This window comes from Neolamprologus brichardi, chromosome 15, assembly GCF_056152115.1.
Source record: "Neolamprologus brichardi isolate AB-2024 chromosome 15, ASM5615211v1, whole genome shotgun sequence".
Lineage (NCBI taxonomy): Eukaryota > Metazoa > Chordata > Actinopteri > Cichliformes > Cichlidae > Neolamprologus > Neolamprologus brichardi.
Genome location: NC_142118.1, coordinates 15,826,201 through 15,844,851, shown reverse-complemented (window position 1 = coordinate 15,844,851; position 18,651 = coordinate 15,826,201). Strand labels below are relative to the sequence as shown.

Sequence of the window (18,651 nt, the reverse complement as noted above, 5' to 3'; positions counted from 1 at the left end):
TGTCAAGAACCGGCCGTCTCTTTGATTTGCTTTTTTCTAGAGGGAAAGATGAACACAGTCCCTTTTATTTATCAGTAAATTATCCCAGCCTAAGGATAATTATCCTGGAGCTGGCTGGAGCCTATTCCAGCTATCTTAGGGCCCTAAAACAGCTGGGACATGCCCACCCGTAACCCTGAAAAGGGTAATCGGAAGAGAATGGATGGATGAATTAATTATTCATTGAGAAACTTACTATTTTAACATATGTATACACTCACCAGCCACTTTGTCAGGTACGCCTGTTCAACTGGGCATAAATGCTAAGATTTAATCAGCCAATCACATAGCATCAACTCAATGCAACTAGGTATGTAGACATGGTCAAAATGACCTGGTAAGTCTAAACTGAGCTTCAGAATGGGGAAGAAAGACGAATTAAGTAACTTTGAAATTACGTTGGTTGCTGGTTTTGATGCGCTTTGATGGTCTGAGTATTTTAGAAACTCCTGGGGCTTACACCTGTCTGAAAACAGAAAATATCCAGTGATCAGCAGTTCTCTGGGTGAAAATGCCTTGTTGATGTCAGAGGACAGTGGCCAGGCTGCTTCAAGGTGATAGGAAGCAACCAGAACTTAAATCACCACTCATTCAATCAAAGGTTTGCAGAAGAGCATCTCTGAAGGCACAACACATTGAGACTTAAAGTAAAAGGGTTAAGGAAATACAGAAACACATTGGGTGCCACACTAATGTAACATTTAGACGTTAGGGTCAGAATTTGGCATAAACAACACGAAAGCATGGATCCACCCTGCTTCATGTCAGCAGTTCTGACTGATGGTTTTGGTGTGTTGGCATAGCTGGACTGGCCATCGGCCCACCGGCAGTGGTGATTTTTTGTTTTTATGGGCCGATGGGGGTTTTTTCTTCGTTTTTTTCTGTAACGGTATAAACACTGAAAGGTGGTGGATTGGCCAGATGCTGGGAGATGTGTAAAAATAACTCAGTTGTTTGGTGGTGGCTATTGCGGAGCTTCCACAGATTCAGTAACATTAGCAAGTGGTGGAGATGCAACACGCTGGCAGGTGGATGACAGAAAGGCAGAAGGAGCAGAGACCTGAGGCGGTGAGCTGAACTTCAGGTAAGAGGTTATGACCTGCAGTCTGTCTGGGTCAGATATAAACCAAGTTTAGGTGGAGTTTATTTTCATTATGCTGACTTTTTACAGTCAGTTACAATAACTCGTACTGCGTGCCAGCTAGCATGACAGAGTTTATATACAGCTGGGCGGGTGCTATGACATTATTGATGTTGAACTTGTTTTATCTTATTTTATTTATAAGGTTAGTTATTAGAGTTACCAACCCTCCCGTAAAAAACGGAATCATCTGGTATTCAGAGAAAATATTGCGCATTTAGTATTGAGGTGAAAAGGAACCCAGTTTGTCCCGTACTTCAGCTACAATGAAAAAGACACAAAGCTGGAGTTATTCTGTGTCTTTGCTGCACAGCTGCCTCTTCTTCTCTCATTCTCTCCCCTCTCTCTCCTGTTTCTACTTCAATCATGATACTGATCACTGATCAGCTGATCGGATTTTCTCTCTTGTTTGTTTATCGCCCACTTTGCACCAGAAAGAAGAAACCAGCGGATGTCGCACTAAACAACAGCAGCACGTTTAAGATTGATCAGCTGTTGTTAGAATTTATTTAATATAATACCGCGGAAGCACTAGCTGGTAGTCGGGCAGTACGCGTGTCTTAGTGCAGTTGAACATAATCCACAAAGTTCGCTTGTAGTTGAAAAACAAACAGGCAAATGTTTATTTCCACAGTCTTTTTTTTTTTTTTTTTTCTCTTTTTTGCCTGTCCCGTTTGGCTCTTCTGCCATCAGAATTATTGTCTAAAGGCGAAGAAAGATGCCCAACGGATTTTCTTTACCAAATTGACCATCCCAGCTTTGCCGTAATGGTCCATTTGATTCACCTTTTATTCTTTATTTTATTTTCACTTGCTGAATACGGGACAGACTTGACTGGGGGAAAGAAAAGGGAGAAAGAAAGAGGGAAAGAAAAACAGTTGAGAAGAGGGACGGGGGAAAAGGGCAAAAAACAGAATAAGCAAAAAAAATAAAAAATAAAAAATAAAAAAAAAAAAAAAAAAAAATACATGTATCGATCACCTGGATCACCTGTTGAGAAAGAAAAAAGAAAACAAGCAGAAGAAAACGAGAGTAATACAATAAACAACATCACAATGATATATGGGAATATGACAGTAAATACTAAATATTAAACATTATTGTGCAGCACGTAAGATCGACAGCACAGTGTGCATTGAGGTAGGAGCCAAAAAGGGTGTAGTTTGTGTGTGTGATCACCCGTGTGTACACCTGTGAGCATGGACGCGCTTGTTTTCTTAAAAGGTTCCCTCATGTAATGATCTGCTAGAGGGTGTGGGGGGCCACTGCCCCGTCCTCCAGGGCATGAAGCAGGTATGGAGGAGATCAAAACTCCAGACATCCAGAGGCCCCCAGAACACAAGAGACCAAGGAAGACCAACAGAGGGGCAGCCGTGCCACTGTCCCAGAAAGAGCTGAGGAGAGTCCCAGATGAGGGGTCACCCAGCAGCCACGGAGCAGAAGCCAGGGGGGGTTGCAGCGACGTGCCCGTGAGCTCCGCCGGCAGCCAGCTGTGCCTGAGTGACCGAGCCCCAGGCCGAGAGGCCGGGGGCACCCCACCTCCGAAGTGGCCCAAGCGAGCCCCAGGCTCCAGGCCCCGATAAGCAGCCGCCAAGGAGTGAGCCGGTGTGCACCCGGACGCCCACCCCCGGACACAAAGAACCACCAACGCACCGATGTCTGAGGGAGTCCGCCCCCGGCAGGGGAAGTGGTGGGGGGAGATAGGCCTCCAAACCTTGGAGGGCCTGAGCTGTCCTCAGAGAGGTGGCGTCTGATACCCAACCTGACATATGGACACAGACATACAGGCACACACAGATACAAACATCCATTCCCACCCTCATGCTCTCATATGCACTTACTCCACACTTAACCAACGTGGAGACAGACATAAAGAGACGCTGTACACACAATCACACTCCCCAAGCGTACTCTACAAACCGGGTCTAGGTACCCTTGCCCCTGGAGGGGGGAACTGCACCCAGACCCAGGTTGTGTTACCCTTTTTCCCTGCGGTGGGGAGAAGCAGACCGCCCCGACTCCGCAGCAGCAGGGAGGCCCCACATTCCGGACCCCAGTCGGACGGCCAACACCTCCTCCTAGCCCCCCTGCTCCAGCAGACCGCAGAGAACGAGGGTGAGAGAAGACTCCTAACCTCCCTCCACCCGCTCATTGTAGTGTTGATGTATGTGTGTTCTAAGGTGCATTTAAAACCCAGGAGGGCATGGAGCTACCTGCCAGAGAGCAGCAGGTAAGCGCATAGTCCCTCCTGCTAGCCCTCAATGTCTACGTGTATTTAAAATTGAGAGGTGGGCAACGACGCCAGGGGTGAGGTGTACACCCTGATGGTAATTGAGATTCCGTGTAGCGTGCCCACCCCCAAGATCCTATATGTATGTGTAATGAGAGTGTGAGTAATGTGAATGTCTAAGTTGCGGGATAAAATTGAGGCAGAGGCAGCCAGAAGGGGACAGAGGGGGGGGTTACCCCCTCTGCACCCTGGTGACACACCCCCACTCCAAGGCCCTGCATGTGTGGGTGGTTGTGGTGGAGCGGGAAGAGGGAGGCAGCTGGAGATGGGGAGGGAAGGAAGGGAGGGGCAATTGACCCCTCCCTGGGGCCAGCTCCCCCGCTGACCCCAGTAGGCACCCCCATACTCCGCGACCCGCCAGGGAAGGGGGGCCCAGGCCCATCCGAACCGGGGCCCAGTGCAGCGGCGCCGCCCGGCCCCACAGAGCCCGGGGCAGTCCACCCAACCCCACCACAGAGAAAACTGCACCCACCCCATCATCCACTCATCTTCCAGACTACATAAGACAATAGACGCCCAGGCTGAGATCTTCCTCCACCTCTCCTGTATCTCCCCCTCTTGCAGAGAGAGTTCCTGAGAGAGGAAAGCTCCTGCAAGATGTGACAACCCCCAAGAGCCAACAGAGCCCCTAATTGGCCATGACCGCTACCCCGGGTTGAGCCCCCCAAGGAAGATGCTCCCGAGGAACCCCCCGACGCCCTAAGCCTGACCCTACCCCCACACCAATCACAACAGTGAAGGCGAGACCAAAATATGACCCCCCACCCCCACTAGGTGATGGAGCTGATCAGAGGAGCCCAGAGCGATTGATCTGATGTGGTGGCAGAGGCTGTATCAAGACTAATGTAATCTAATAGATAATTTCTATATTGGTTAGAATTAAGATTGTTTTTATTTTTCCAGTTCATGAGGACTGTTTTCTTGGCTATGCATAGGGCAGTGAAAACCATATGGGCTATATTCTTTTCTGAAGTGACATTATCTAAGCTGCCCAACAAACACACTAAGGGGGAAGTTGGAATGTTACATTTCAGACACTTTGATAAGTCTTCACATATCTCGCGCCAAAACTTCTGAACTGGTGGACAGAACCAAAGAGCATGGATATAATTGTCCGGTGAATTGGTTTGGCAGTGTGAGCAGTTGTTGGTAGATGCAAAGCCCATCTTGAACATCCGATGACCTGTATAGTGCACTCTATGTAGTATTTTGTATTGAATTAATTGAAGACTGGGATTTTTGATTAGATGAAAGGTTTTTAAGCAAATCTGAGACCAGAAGTTTTGGTCTAAGTTAACTGATAAATCCGCTTCCCATTTTGCAATAGGAAGTGATATTGATTCATCTATTTTAGAAAGCATTCTGTATATTTTGGATAGTAATTTGGGGGTTTTAAGAGTAAAAAATTGAACCACACTTGGTGGTGTTTGTAGTTCAACTTGACCCGGTTTAAATTTCTTTTTTATTATGGATTTAATTTGTTGATATTCTAAAAATCTTTTCTTGTTGATCCCATATTGTGTAACTAGTCTGTCAAATGAAATAAATTCTGTTCCTTCTAGTATATGTTCTACATATTTGATTCCTTTACCATTCCAATCTGAAAAGTTTATCATATTATTGTTTTGTAATATGTCAGGGTTGTTCCAGATAGGTGTACGTTTGCATGGGATTAATGAAGACTCTGTCAACTTCAGAAACTCCCACCATGCTGTCAGAGAAGAGCTGATGTTGATGCTTTTGAAGCATTCATGTCGTTGGATGTTTGAGCTGATAAATGGTAGATCTGAAATCTCTAGATTATTGCAAAGTGCTTGTTCTACATCTAGCCAAGGTTCATCTAAAAGGGTATGTTTTAGCCATCCTGAGATAAACTGAAGCCTGTTGGCTAAGAAGTAGTGCTGAAAGTTAGGTAGTTCTAATCCTCCTTTATCCTTGGTCTTTTGTAGTGTTTTTAAGCTTATACGTGGGGGCTTATTTTTCCAAAGGAATTTGGACATATATGAATCTAGAGATCTGAACCAATCTTGCGGCGGTTTAGTTGGGATCATTGAGAATAAATAATTTATTTTTGGTAATACCATCATTTTTATAGCAGCAACCCTTCCCATGAGTGATATGGGTAGACATTTCCATCTAGCCAGATCACCTTCTACTTTCTTTAAAAGTGGGGTATGGTTTAATTTAGTTAGATCTGCAAGCTTGGGAGAAATATTAATACCTAAATATTTTATATTTCCCGATTGCAGTGGAGTAGAAGAGCAATTATGGAAGCAGCAATTAATAGGAAGGACTGTAGATTTTGACCAGTTAATTGAGTAATCTGATATTCTTGCAAAAGAGTTTATCAATTCAATAACCCCAGAGATATTGGTTTGTGAATTTTGGAGAAAGAGTAACACATCATCAGCATAAAGGCTGATTTTATGTTCCACGTTCTTGCATTTTATGCCCTTAATTGCTGAATTCTGTCTAATTGCTGCTGCTAGTGGTTCGATAAAAATTGCAAACAGTGAAGGGGAGAGTGGGCATCCCTGCCTGGTGCCCCTCAGGAGACATAAGCTGGAGGATGTCTGGTCATTTGTTCTGACACAAGCTGTTGGGGAATTATATAATATTTTTAACCAGTTGATGAAAGAAGATCCAAAACCAAATTTGTGTAAAGTTGCAAATAGAAATTTCCAGTTAACTCTGTCAAACGCTTTTTCTGCATCTAAGGAAAATATTGTAGTTTCAAGGTTTTTACTGTATGAGTAGTCTATCAAATTAAGTAATCTACGTGTATTTGTTGATGAGTGCCTACCTTTTATGAAACCAGTTTGGTCAGGATGAATTAAGAGGGGGGTTATTTTCTCTAGTCTCTTCGAGAGAGCTTTGCAGATTATTTTGAGGTCTACATTAATAAGGGATATTGGACGATAGCTTGAGGGATATACAGGGTCTTTGCCTGGTTTTAGCAGGAGATTAATGTTTGCAGAATTCATATTTGATGGAAGTCTGCCCTTTTCTTTGATTTCTAACAACGTTCTGTAAAAAACTGGTGCTAGAATCGTCCAGAATTTTCCAGGAAAGCCGTCTGGACCTGGAGCCTTATTATTGGACATACTTATCAGGGCTTCCTGGAGTTCACCTGATGTCAGTGGCGAATCCAGTGCCATTGCTTGAGCTTCTAATAATTTTGGGAGAGTTATGTTGTCTAAAAATTGATCAATTTCCTTTTTAGATGGGTTTATTTGTGGTGAATACAACGTTTTATAGAAATCCCTGAAAATGTTGTTTATTTGTTTCGGTTCATATATTGTGTTCCCAGATGAATCTTGAACAGCACATATAGTTGTTTTTTCTTTATTTATTTTTAGCTGGTTTGCTAGAAATTGACCGGATTTATTACTATGTTCATAATTTTGTAAGCGTAGTCTTTGTACTAAGAATTTTGTTTTTCTATCAATTATCTCATTTAATTCTAGTTTTGTTTTGCGTATTTTGTTCAATGTTTCCTGATCTTGGTGGGACGCGTAGGCTTCTTCTAGTGATTTGATGTTTTTTTCCAATTCCTGAATATTTTTGTTTTCTTTTTTCTTTTTATGTGATGAGAAAGAAATTATTTTACCTCTCATCACAGCTTTCCCTGCTTCCCATAAAACAGAAGCTGATGTTCCGGGAGTGTCATTAAAGTCTAAATATGAAGTCCACTCTTTTTTAAAATATTTAATAAAGTATTTCCACAGTCTTGAAATACAGTGATCCGTTTGAATGTTCCTGTACACTGCAAACACGGTAAGAAAACTGTTTTACTCCACAGCTAGTTAAAGCCCCGTTACTCCACACTGCCAGTCGTGAACGCTCCCCCCGTGCACAGTTACCGTGTATTAAAGGAACAGTACGTAAAAATTAAATAAGGCAAGAAAAAACAATTTAACTGTAAATCTTATGCTAAACAAATTATAAAGTAAAAACTGAAATTCCCCATTATCTTACACTTATCCTTATCCAAAATGATTCAAATTATTAACAAATATACACTCTGTGCAATCTGAGTAAACTAAGAGATGATTAGACCTTTATCTTATACATAATATTAATTTCTAGTATCAGCTGATGTTTGCTGGAGCCACAGCTATAAAAGCTGCTGGTCATGATATCGGTTTGGTTATCTGGTGAGAGGGAATCATGGAGATGAAACCAGGAGATGTCCTTACTGAATCATCAGAGCTTAACAGGTGATGGAGAAACAGGTTTACCTTTTAGGTGACATGAATGAGTTGAAGGGAAGTTATGAACTGTTTCTGAGAAATAACACCAGGATCCTTTTCTAAGTAGCTGACAGCTGGTAACTGTGCAGGGGCAGATCTAGCAAAGTTTTGCCACGGGGGCCAGGTAGGGCATTAACAGGGAAAGGAGGGCACAAAGAAATACTTTCCTATTCTCATTTAAAATGTTTCACTTTTAACAAATAATTATCTGAATCTTACAACAAACGTTTTCATCTGATGTAAAATGTATAGAAATCCATTATTGTACATAGTAATTTTTTTTAGGGTCCCATCATAATTTCTTCAGAAGTAGCTATGATGCCAGTATTTTCCCACATTTTCTAGATTCTGTACCAGTACTGTGTGTAAAATGTCATCAAAAAGTCAATTAAGTTTTATTCTTTCTCACCTGTCTTTCTATCTCCTTTCACTTTTTAAAGGTTGCCATGTTAGAAAAAATATTTTGCCCTGCCATGTTGTTTATTGATGTGGCAAATGAATGGTTTATGAAAATATATCTAAATCTGTCATCAGTAATCAGTAATGATCATGTCTCACCTCTAGTCTTCTGTCTTAATTTCAGGTTTTCACCATGGGTTGTAGATAGTTCAGGAGGTTAACTTGACCAAGCAGTCTACTTTCGGGTACTGTTTAGAATACCAGAATAGGGAGGATGGTGTAGGTTTAAGTTTTTTAGACTGATACATATGTACCAACAAGACAGTGTATATCACTGTGACAACAGCGTTTGTTTTCATTCAAAGGCTTTATGGTTTTTTCTATAATACCTGGTGGGCCGGTCTCTAGTCAAAATGCCCGGGCCGATTTTTTGTCCCAGTCCAGCCCTGTGTGTTGGTCTGCTATGTTCTGATAACATGCCATGTCACAAATGAGGTCACTGTACTCACAAGACCTCCACAGTCACCATATCTCAGTCCAGTAGATTAAGATCTGGGATGGGGTGGAATGGGAGATTTGTATCATGGATGTGTAGCTGACAAATCTGCAGCAACTGCAAGGTGATGTTGCAGTAAGGATTAAAATCTCAGAAAAATATTGAATGTCTGAGTCAAAGAATTAAGAGCGTTCTGAAGGGAAAAGAGGTCTCGCCCAGTACTAGCAAGTTGTAACTAATAGAAGTGTACAGTGAGTGTTGATTGCTCTGAATCTCTGTGGGAAATCCTTACTCGCTTCTTTTTTATCACCTACAGTTGCTGAGCCAGTACAAGCTTTTGCACTGGTGAGCTTTTATCTAAGACAGACCATTTCTGAAAAGACATATAGTTGGTCACACATAATAATGCATGGTTTTTGGTCTCAGTCCCATTCCTGCATGATGAGGTGCTGTGAGACCAGGAGCAACCAGCTACAGTAGCTGTTAGCCGACAGGTGCGATCTCACGCGTCACAGACTTTTATAAGCTTCTTTCTTCAAGAGCATCTGAAATACTAATTTTCCTCGCAGGATTTCACTCTTGCTGTTGTTCAGATAGCCTCATGGGTACAACAACACACAGAGATCTAAATATATCTAAAATATTTTCATATCCACAGATGTTTCTGTTTATTTTGTAGTTTATTTTTAGCTATGCTTGTTATAAAAGTCTCATACACCCACACATGCACACACACGGACATAGTGTCTATTCCTTCTTGTATTCTGGTACATCTCATGACAAAAATATGCCATGATTTTTATATAGAGTAAATCTGTACAATATGTGCAGACTGTAGGTACTTAGAACACACAGCAAAATACCCCCTATTCCACCTCCACCCTCAAACACTCACTGTGAGCTCAATCATTCTAACGCACACAATTTAAACAGCAATACATATTGTACACAAACATGCACCTCTCTCTTTCATATCCCCAGGGTCCTGTCCTATGTGTTCGAATTGTTTGTTATAAATAGGAACTTTAATCAGTACAACAGGAAGTCGCCTCTTAACGAGGCAAGTCATTTCCATTAACTTCCTGTGTTCCTCGTTACCTCTAATTACCACAGAAACAAACTCGTTTAGCATTTTCAATTTAGCCCGCTCGGTTAGAAAATGCTAATGATGCTGCTGTTATGGAGAGCAAGATAGAAATGGGCAAGGAAAAAAACGTCTGGAAGGCAGAGAGGAAGAGGGTGTGTGGTAGTAAAAAAAAGAAAGAGAGAGAAAAACAAATTGGTAAAACCAAGGAGGTGTTAAGGAGGATTGGGGAAAACGAAAAATGAGAAAACTAGAAACAAAAGACGGGCAAGAAGATGAAAGAAGACAACAGAGGAATAAATATATAACTCGGGAAAGGAGAACAGGAATTTAGGGGATGTGAATGAGGTGAAAAAAGGTAAATTGGAGGAGTGGCAGAAGGAGGAACAACACAAGGAATGCAGAAGAAAGGCAGAGATGAAAGTCATGGAAGAAAATGGAGAAACTGACAAAAATTAGACAGTAAAAGAAACTGAAAGTGGCAAAAAAGTCAGTACATAACCACACACTTAGGGTTTAAAGTTGCAATATTATGCTGAGCAAGGACAGAATTTGTATAATTACCATTATTATCCATGAATTTATGGTGAATGTTTAGGACTTGTGGATTAAATCCATATTTGGAAGGAAATTATTGTTCCTTTAAGAATGAAAGCAGTACAATTTTCCTTTAAAATGACAGTGGGCAACAAATACATTGATGCATTACAAGCTAAACAAATTGGAATGAAAACACTGTTTTAGCTGACTCTTTCAGTTGTCCTGTTTGTATGTCCTTAAGCATGTCAAGCAAACTTTTCGGAACAAAAATTGAGCTGCACTGGACACAAACCTGAGGCATAAACATGCTCTGGGATGACAGCCAGCTGCCACGAGCAGTTGCAAGTAAGATGCAAAAGGGTATACAAGGCTCCATGAGAATTCAACCACCCCCATTTGTTTGGAAAGCTGTTGATATTACATTTAACATTCTACCATTCAAGTACGATTTCGCTTTACTCAAACATACTTTTAGTAGTGATAAATGGAGAGTCAGGGTACTCGGTGTAGTGCACAATATTTACAGTATCCCACCCAGATTGCACTGAAATGTATTTTAACTTAATGAGACTAATAGTTACTAATAGTACATAAATCACTTTCACAGAAAAGTGGCCAAGGTGCTAATTCTGACATGATGCCAACACGTTAAGGTGCCATTAGATTAACAGAAATGGAGAACATGTAAGAAATTAAGTAAGAAGTAGTAACTTCAACAAACAAACAATTCTCTGAGTATAACCTGTCAAAGCAGGCGATTGGGAGAAGAGTATCAAAACACTAACGCTGTTTAGGTCAAATGGTTTGTCTGTGTGCACACGTTTCCTGTCACCTCAGTGTGGTAGATAACTTACATTAAAATCTGAAAGTGAAAGAAAAGGTTTTGGATTTTTATGAGCAAATTTGCAGAAATTCTGGGAATTTCTGACTAAATGATGAACAAAAATGTGTACTGTTATGTATCCGAGTAAATAATACTGAAATTAACTAAATAAGGTTTAAAAAACTGTTTAGTTTAACACAGAGAGCATGCATATGAGCGTGTGTATTTTCGCAGAATATGAGGACTGATCGGTCCAGCAACACACTATGCAGTTCCCTAATCTAACATAAATACAACACAGTTTGAGGAACTAAACCATCCATCCATCCATTCGCTTCCGCTTATCCTTTTCAGGGTCGCGGGGGGCGCTGGAGCCTATCCCAGCTGTCATAGGGCGAGTGGCAGGGTACACCCTGGACAGGTCGCCGGTCTGTCGCAGGGCCAACACACAGGGACAGACAACCATTCGCACTCACATTCACACCTAGTGGCAATTTGGATTATCCAATTAACCTATCCCCACAAGCTGCATGTCTTTGGACAGTGGGAGGAAGCCGGAGTACCCGGAGGGAACCCACGCAAACACGGGGAGCACATGCAAACTCCACACAGAAAGACCCCGGCCTGATGGTGGAATTGAACTCAGGACCTTCTTGCTGTGCGGCAACAGTGCTAACCACCATGTCACCGTGCTGAAACCCATTAAACCCATTTAAATAAATATTGAACATCTATTTACAGCAAGCCATTGATAATATGTTAACTAACATAAACCTATAATTTTATCAATACTGCCCAAGATGATGTTATAAATCTCCTTTGATGACTCACGCTAGATTAAAAATGCAACAGCGACTTCCTTATGACTCACAAAAATCAGTGTCTGGTGATGGTACTGAATTTTTTCCCCACTGGAAACTGATTGCAAGTAGCTGTGGAGACCACTTTCGAATGCAAGGATTGCACAGGTCACTCGATGGTACCCAACCTGTCTCCAAATGATCATGGTCTTACTCAGACTGCAACTTGAGAAAGGGTTTTTTAATGTAGACAGACTGCCAACAGGTTACAGTCGAAGCCAGTATGCACCGATGAGTTTAACTCGTCTGCAACACATCTCTTTGTAATAGGATTCATTTTGTCATTTTGCAGCTAAATCGCAGTCCTGCACCAACTATGTCACTGTATGTGGAGGAATTTTTGAAAATTTAGCACAGTTAATCAGAAACACATGCAATGCAATTCGTATATTCAATCACAAAGAGACAGGAGTCTGACTCTGTCTTATGCCCTTAGATTGCTAAAATCAGTCTGATAGCAACTGACCACTCGCAGACCTGGTTTCTATCATTGAATCAACCATTTCAAAGGCAACAAGATTGTATGTTTATTACACAAAGTTGCAATAACTTTGTCTCCAACCACTGTTTTCTGTCAGACAGCCATAGCATTATATACAGTAACTACTTGTAACTAATAGCCCTTGCTTTAAAAAAATATTCAGACATAACTTTGGGTGAGATCCAGAGAAGAGGAAATTACATAAAATATGAGAAAGCTGGAGGTCGTTAATTATTGCAGGGCTAATTACAGTACCAGACATCCTTTCCAACACACACCTACACACCTATATGGCACCCTCATCCACCTCTTTCCTCCAGAAACTGCTCAGCATATGGCTCTAGGATGGTCTCCAGCAGTAGAATGCCCACACGCACGCACGCACACACACACACACACACACACACACACACACACACACACACACACACACACACACACACACACACACACACACACACACACACACACTCACAGTTACCTGGCATATGGATGTCTCAGGGTCACAAGAGGAGGAGTGCCCACTGCACTGACACTGAACACAGCTGCCCATGCCTGTAGCCGTGGGCACTCTGGACGCTGGAGCAGATGCCAGGAAACCACTGCGAAGACGGTAGAATCCTGCAGCACACTCCTGCACGGAGAGATAATGGTAGCAAAGATTTAGATCAGAGACAAAGATTAAAAATAGAAGTAGACTTTTACAGGTTTGATGGAGCGTGCGTTCCCACGGTAACATCAAACTGTGCCTGGCACTGGAACACACTCACATAATAATCCCCAATCATTACTTCTCTGGGCAGTTGTTGACCGCTCTCTATTTTTTTCCGCACACACAAAGGTGTCTCCCTTCAGTAACTTTTGAACACCGGCACACACCCTCATGTACCTGCCAAATGCACACACACACACACACAAAACTGCATCCATTCATACACACACATCCAGACACACACATGCAAGGTAACTCTCTCTTCCTCTCTCTCCTGCTCAGTAATAATTAATGGAGTCCATTTAAAGAGCCATCTGTTCCCTGTGCTAGCACTAAACGCCTGTTTAAAAATACTTTATTAACAACGTCGGCAGCTACAAATAGAAATGGCCATCTGTCAGCTAAGCCCTCAACAACCTGAACATTTTAAGTTTAGATGCCATTTTTAATAGTATCTGTAACTTTTAAGTTATTTTTTTCCAGAAAATATGCGCTCTGAACACCTAATAAAATCCAACAAAGTGAAACAGAAGTTGAAGAACACAGTTAAAAGTTTGCCAGAAGACCTTGTATACCTTTAAGATTAACACAATAATGCCTAAATGACTTTCGGGCACTGCTGCCTAGCAGAATTAGCCAGAACTGTCGTGTCAGTGTATCATAAGCTGTGTCTTCAAAATCCTCATTAGACTAAAGATTGAGTCACAGCTATAAGATTTCTGTGGCTTAAGCAAAGGAGCTGGATGCAGCTGAAAGTCATTTGCTTGGACAAAATCGCAACTGAGTGGAGGAGATGCTCAGTGAGGCTTAATCCTGACTAACCAAAGTAAAAGAATAAAAAACAGACTAGAAAAACAGGAGGGTCTGAAAGGCACCGACAGGCTTAAAATGCTGAACTAAATGTAAATTAGAAACTTTTGAGATAGTACTGAAAGCCATGTCTGTGCGCCCATTTTTTTCCCCTTATTCTTTCTCATTGTGAGAGAAACAGGAGAAAAAAATTCTTCCAAGCTCTGAAGGAAGCAGCCAGTTCAGCTCACTCTGTGATTAATGTTGAACTTTTATTAATTTAAACAGTTTTTCTTGTGATTTTTTTTGTAAGAATCTCACACTATCGTACTTTTTTTTGTCTTTTTTCATTCGTTTTAATGTTGCATGCTTTTTCTCAGCTGCACTCAATTAATTTCAACACACAACTCATATTGGGTTACAGGACCCAGCTAAAAAATGTGGCATCCCCAGGCAGAAGCAAAAAAAAAAAAGAACAATCTAATATCTCCGCTCATCTGTCCAAAGGACATTGTTCCATAAGTCTTTTGGTTTGTTCAGATACTTTGCAAACCATGCTGCCTCATTTTAGAGAGATGTCCTCAAGTCTTTTCTATATGAGATAGTCTCCAAGTTTCACCCGTTTTTAAATTTTAAATGATTAATTAAAAAAAAACAGTTACTTGCAAATACTATGGAGCACTATACCCACCATCTGTAAGCTGTATATATTTACTGAGCTTCTTTAACAAGACCTTTGCAGATATTTGGTCTTCAGATGTGTGGTGTCATGTGCATTGAGTTTTTCCTTTCCAGTCACCTTTCTCGCTCACTATGTATTAACAGACCTCTCTGTGTTGAATCATATCTGTTATTAACCTCTGTCTCTCTTCCACAGCATGTCTTTTATCCTGTCTTCCTTCTCTCACCCCAACCGGTCGCAGCAGATGGCCGCCCCTCCCTGAGCCTGGTTCTGCCGGAGGTTTCTTCCTGTTAAAAGGGAGTTTTTCCTTCCCACTGTCGCCAAAGTGCTTGCTCATAGGGGGTCATATGATTGTTGGGTTTTTCTCTATATCTATGAAGCGCCTTGAGGCGACTTTTGTTGTGATTTGGCGCTATATAAATAAAATTGAATTGAATTGAATTGAATGTGTGAATGCAGGTATTTAATTGTGTCCCCACCTCACAGGAAAGTCCAGAGTATCCAATTGGACAATCACACTTCTCTATCTGGTGGGCTTTCTCGCTTTCTTTGGTTGGTCTGCCCTCCTCGGCCACTGTCAGACTGATCTCTGAAATACTGGGAGAAAAAAACAAAATCAAGAATCTTTGAATTTATTAGTTTAATGAACAAAACTCTAAAAAAGTAAAGTAAAAAAATAGATTTAAAAAAATTGCATTATTGCACTTGAAGACTTTTACAAAAGTAATGTTTATTTAGCTATTGTACCAATGTGCGGAGATGCAAGATTAAGTTGTTCTGTGTGTGTGTGTGTGTTACCGGCTTTGTCTCATCAAGTTGCCGTGTGATGCCTTAATTAGGATGTAGTCCACGTAGAACAAAATGTCCATAAAGTCCTCTCGAGTCATAGTCCGACCATCTGCAAATTTCCAATCATGCTGCACGCACGCACACACACACACACACACACACACACACGATGAACAATCAACACTATCACTGCACTCAGTTTAAGAAACCCTGTTTGCATGGAGTAAAATAAACAATTAATTTTAAATAAGTATTTACTTCTACTGCTGCTACTACTACTATGAATTTCCTTATCACCTCTAAACCATTACTGTACCTCTGTCATGTCAATCTCATGGCGGGTGAGCTGACCAATCTGGAGTCCTGTTATGTGGCGTGTCATCACCATGTTGTGGTTAGGACCACCTTTAATAATGACCTGAGGCTCATAGGAGGAAGGACCAGTTTCTTCTCTGGCCTCATAGTACACAGCATATTTCAGCTGCCCCCCATATGCTGTGATCTTAAGAGAAACAATGACACAAAACAATCACCAACATTGTACTTATTAGATTTTTGAGCATTATTTTTGAGATTCTCTATGAATATCTTGCCGTTTTGTCTTACATGCATGCAAAACAATGGATCTGTGCGCAATATACAAATGTGCATTATCCTAATGAACGGCAGGTGTGACATGAGTTTTGCAATTATATTTGGAAAGACATGCATTCATGATGTTTGTTAGCATCTATCACTATACACACTATCTTGTAAATACCACAGTAAAATCCAAGATGATACAAACAATAAAAATTAAAAAAAAAAAAACACTGTGATATTTCCTACCATAGAGCCTTTGAACTGCTCAGGCAGTTTCCAGTAGTAGGGTTCAGACAGAGTGGAGGTGATAAGTTCTGCATGAACGATGATCTCAGGATGTTGGAAGCTAACTCCTGTTCTCGTCTCCACGGCGTTGGATTTATCCACCAAGGGGAGCACCGTCTGCTCCGGCTTCAGTGTTAACTGGGATACACAACCATGACAATATTAATGCAGTGGCCTGTGGAACCCAGCAGAATAAAGCCAAAAGATATAGTTTAAGAGAATAATCCTGTTTTCTGTTCATACTGTTAGGGTACCTGATTGTACTGTTTATTAGAAAATTAAATAGCATAATACAAGTACTTAGAATATGTACAACAATTACTTTCAAAGGCATAAGCCTAAAGAATGTGAACATGTTAAAAACTTTCTAACGAGCAGTGAAGGAGTCTGTGTTCAGCAGCAATTTCATTACGTAGCCTCTAGTATACGAGTGAACAGAATGTGTAACAATAACTGGACAGAGTGGTGTTTCTTGTCTTGTTTATCCACATACTTTCTTCACCTCCTGACGATGCTGACTCAAGCAAAGCTCTTTCATCACCATCTTTTGATCTTTTTGCATTTCAATTGGCTTTTGTCTGAGATGCCCAGACAAAATTTCAGCTTCTCTTATTTTTTTTTTCTGTTTGCCCTCTTGTAATTTGGCCTCCAAAACGGTCCGAACGGAAGGACTTCCTGCACACACACTTGATTGAAACATGATGGGAGTTTTTTAGAGAATCCTTCAAATGAGATTGAATAGTTCTTGGCATACTTCTCGTCCTTTGAAGTAGGTGAAGACTTATCTGTGATATAACAATGACCTTTACTCCCGCTCTGAACCTAAATGCATTAAGAAGAATTTCTTTACCGTGTTCACACTATGTCTTGTACAAGGGAACACCTTCACTCTCAAAAATGTGTTTAAGCGACACATTAACAGATTATTCATTAAAAAAACAATACAGAAGAAATCTCCTTTTTTCCTTTGGGTTATTAATGAGTGAAGGAAGTGTTTGTTTCTTTCTTCAGTAAATTGATAATTTTAAAATGTCTTCTCTTAGTGATCAAACTTTATTCCTTTACATTCTAGATATAATTTAAATCTGATGTGCCAAGCTTTCTCTTTGATATAATATTTCAGTTATTACAAGCAGTCTGGAGAAAAACTACCCCTTTCATTTCCATTCTCTCCAGCTCTCATTTTATGTGTATATATTTCAATACTACTCGAATAATATCACAGTTTATTATTGACTGTGGATTGTGGTTCAGTGAAACACTTTAAAAAAAGATCCATCTGTGCAGAAGTGTTGATATGTGGATATTGCGTGAGTAATATTGAGGCATCATGGAAGGGTTTTTTTTGGTTTGGTGCACAGATTTTCTGGAATCTATTAAGTTACTAAAGCATGGATATACTAGGAATATTGCCTGTATAAGTGAGGTAGTCACACATGAAATGGGAAACTGCTCGCTTCTTACTTAACTGTTACTCATAAGTTATTATTACTTATTACTATGGCATACATTAATATAGAGTACTGGATTTCTAACTACAATCTAAATAGAAATCAAATTAATGGTAAAAAAATTAGTAAAAAAATAAGAGTTCCGTACTGTCATTGAACAATGTGTAAATACAGACCTCATCAGATATGAAACACATTAAACTGCTGCCTTCTGTTTAAGTAACAGCGTATCATTAAGAATGTTTTTCTTTTTAATGCTCTAATCTGAGTGTTTAGTGTGTCACGGCAAATGAGGCAGGCCAAACCATAATGCCAGCATGTCACAGGTAGCAGTCTGTCTATATTACAATATGTATAGTCATGCAAAAGTCTTGAGCCACCCCTCATTTCTTTAGATTTTGCTAGGAAAATGAGAAATTTATTGAAACACGTGCAAACATAAATTTAAATATTGTATTAAAGCACTATATAAACTGAGTTTGTGCAATTCTAGCTATGTTTGGTAAGTAGTCTTCAGGAATAGTTCGCCTTCTTGAAGGAAATTCAAAGCTCTTCTTGGAAGGTTGACTACCTTCAGCTCCAGTCTCAGTTAGGGGTTAGGGTTAGGCTCTAGGGAGGCTATCCATGACTGATTGTGTTCCATTATGTGTTTTTCTATCCAGGTAGGGTTTTGCTGTATTGGCAGAGTGTTTGGGATAACTGCCAATGGTACCACCAACTCTGACGGCACTTTTCTGCATTCATAATTCTATCAATTTTGACAAAAACCATTGACTCCATTGCCTGAAATGCAGGCCGAAGCATGACAGGGTATTACAGATTGCTGTAGACACTCACTGTTGTACTTCTCTTATGTCCTTCTGCATATATACAATGATTTGAACCAAAAATGTAAAATTTGGATTCATCACTTTATAAGACCTGCTGCCACCGATTTTCTGCCCAGTTCTTATAT

The 18,651-nt window shown here is 40.7% G+C and overlaps 1 protein-coding gene across 1 annotated transcript in view; it reads right to left on the bottom strand.

Annotated features, from left to right (window-relative positions):
- lama2 (laminin, alpha 2) overlaps positions 1-18,651 on the bottom strand; it is a 222,311-nt gene that overhangs the window by 59,228 nt on the left and 144,432 nt on the right. The window contains exons 29-33 of the mRNA XM_087851825.1: positions 16,207-16,383; positions 15,695-15,880; positions 15,388-15,506; positions 15,069-15,186; positions 12,888-13,040 (exon numbers count right to left, since the gene is read on the bottom strand). Coding sequence (XP_087707951.1) covers positions 12,888-13,040; positions 15,069-15,186; positions 15,388-15,506; positions 15,695-15,880; positions 16,207-16,383 — 753 coding nt within the window. The remainder of the gene's footprint in view (positions 1-12,887; positions 13,041-15,068; positions 15,187-15,387; positions 15,507-15,694; positions 15,881-16,206; positions 16,384-18,651) is intronic.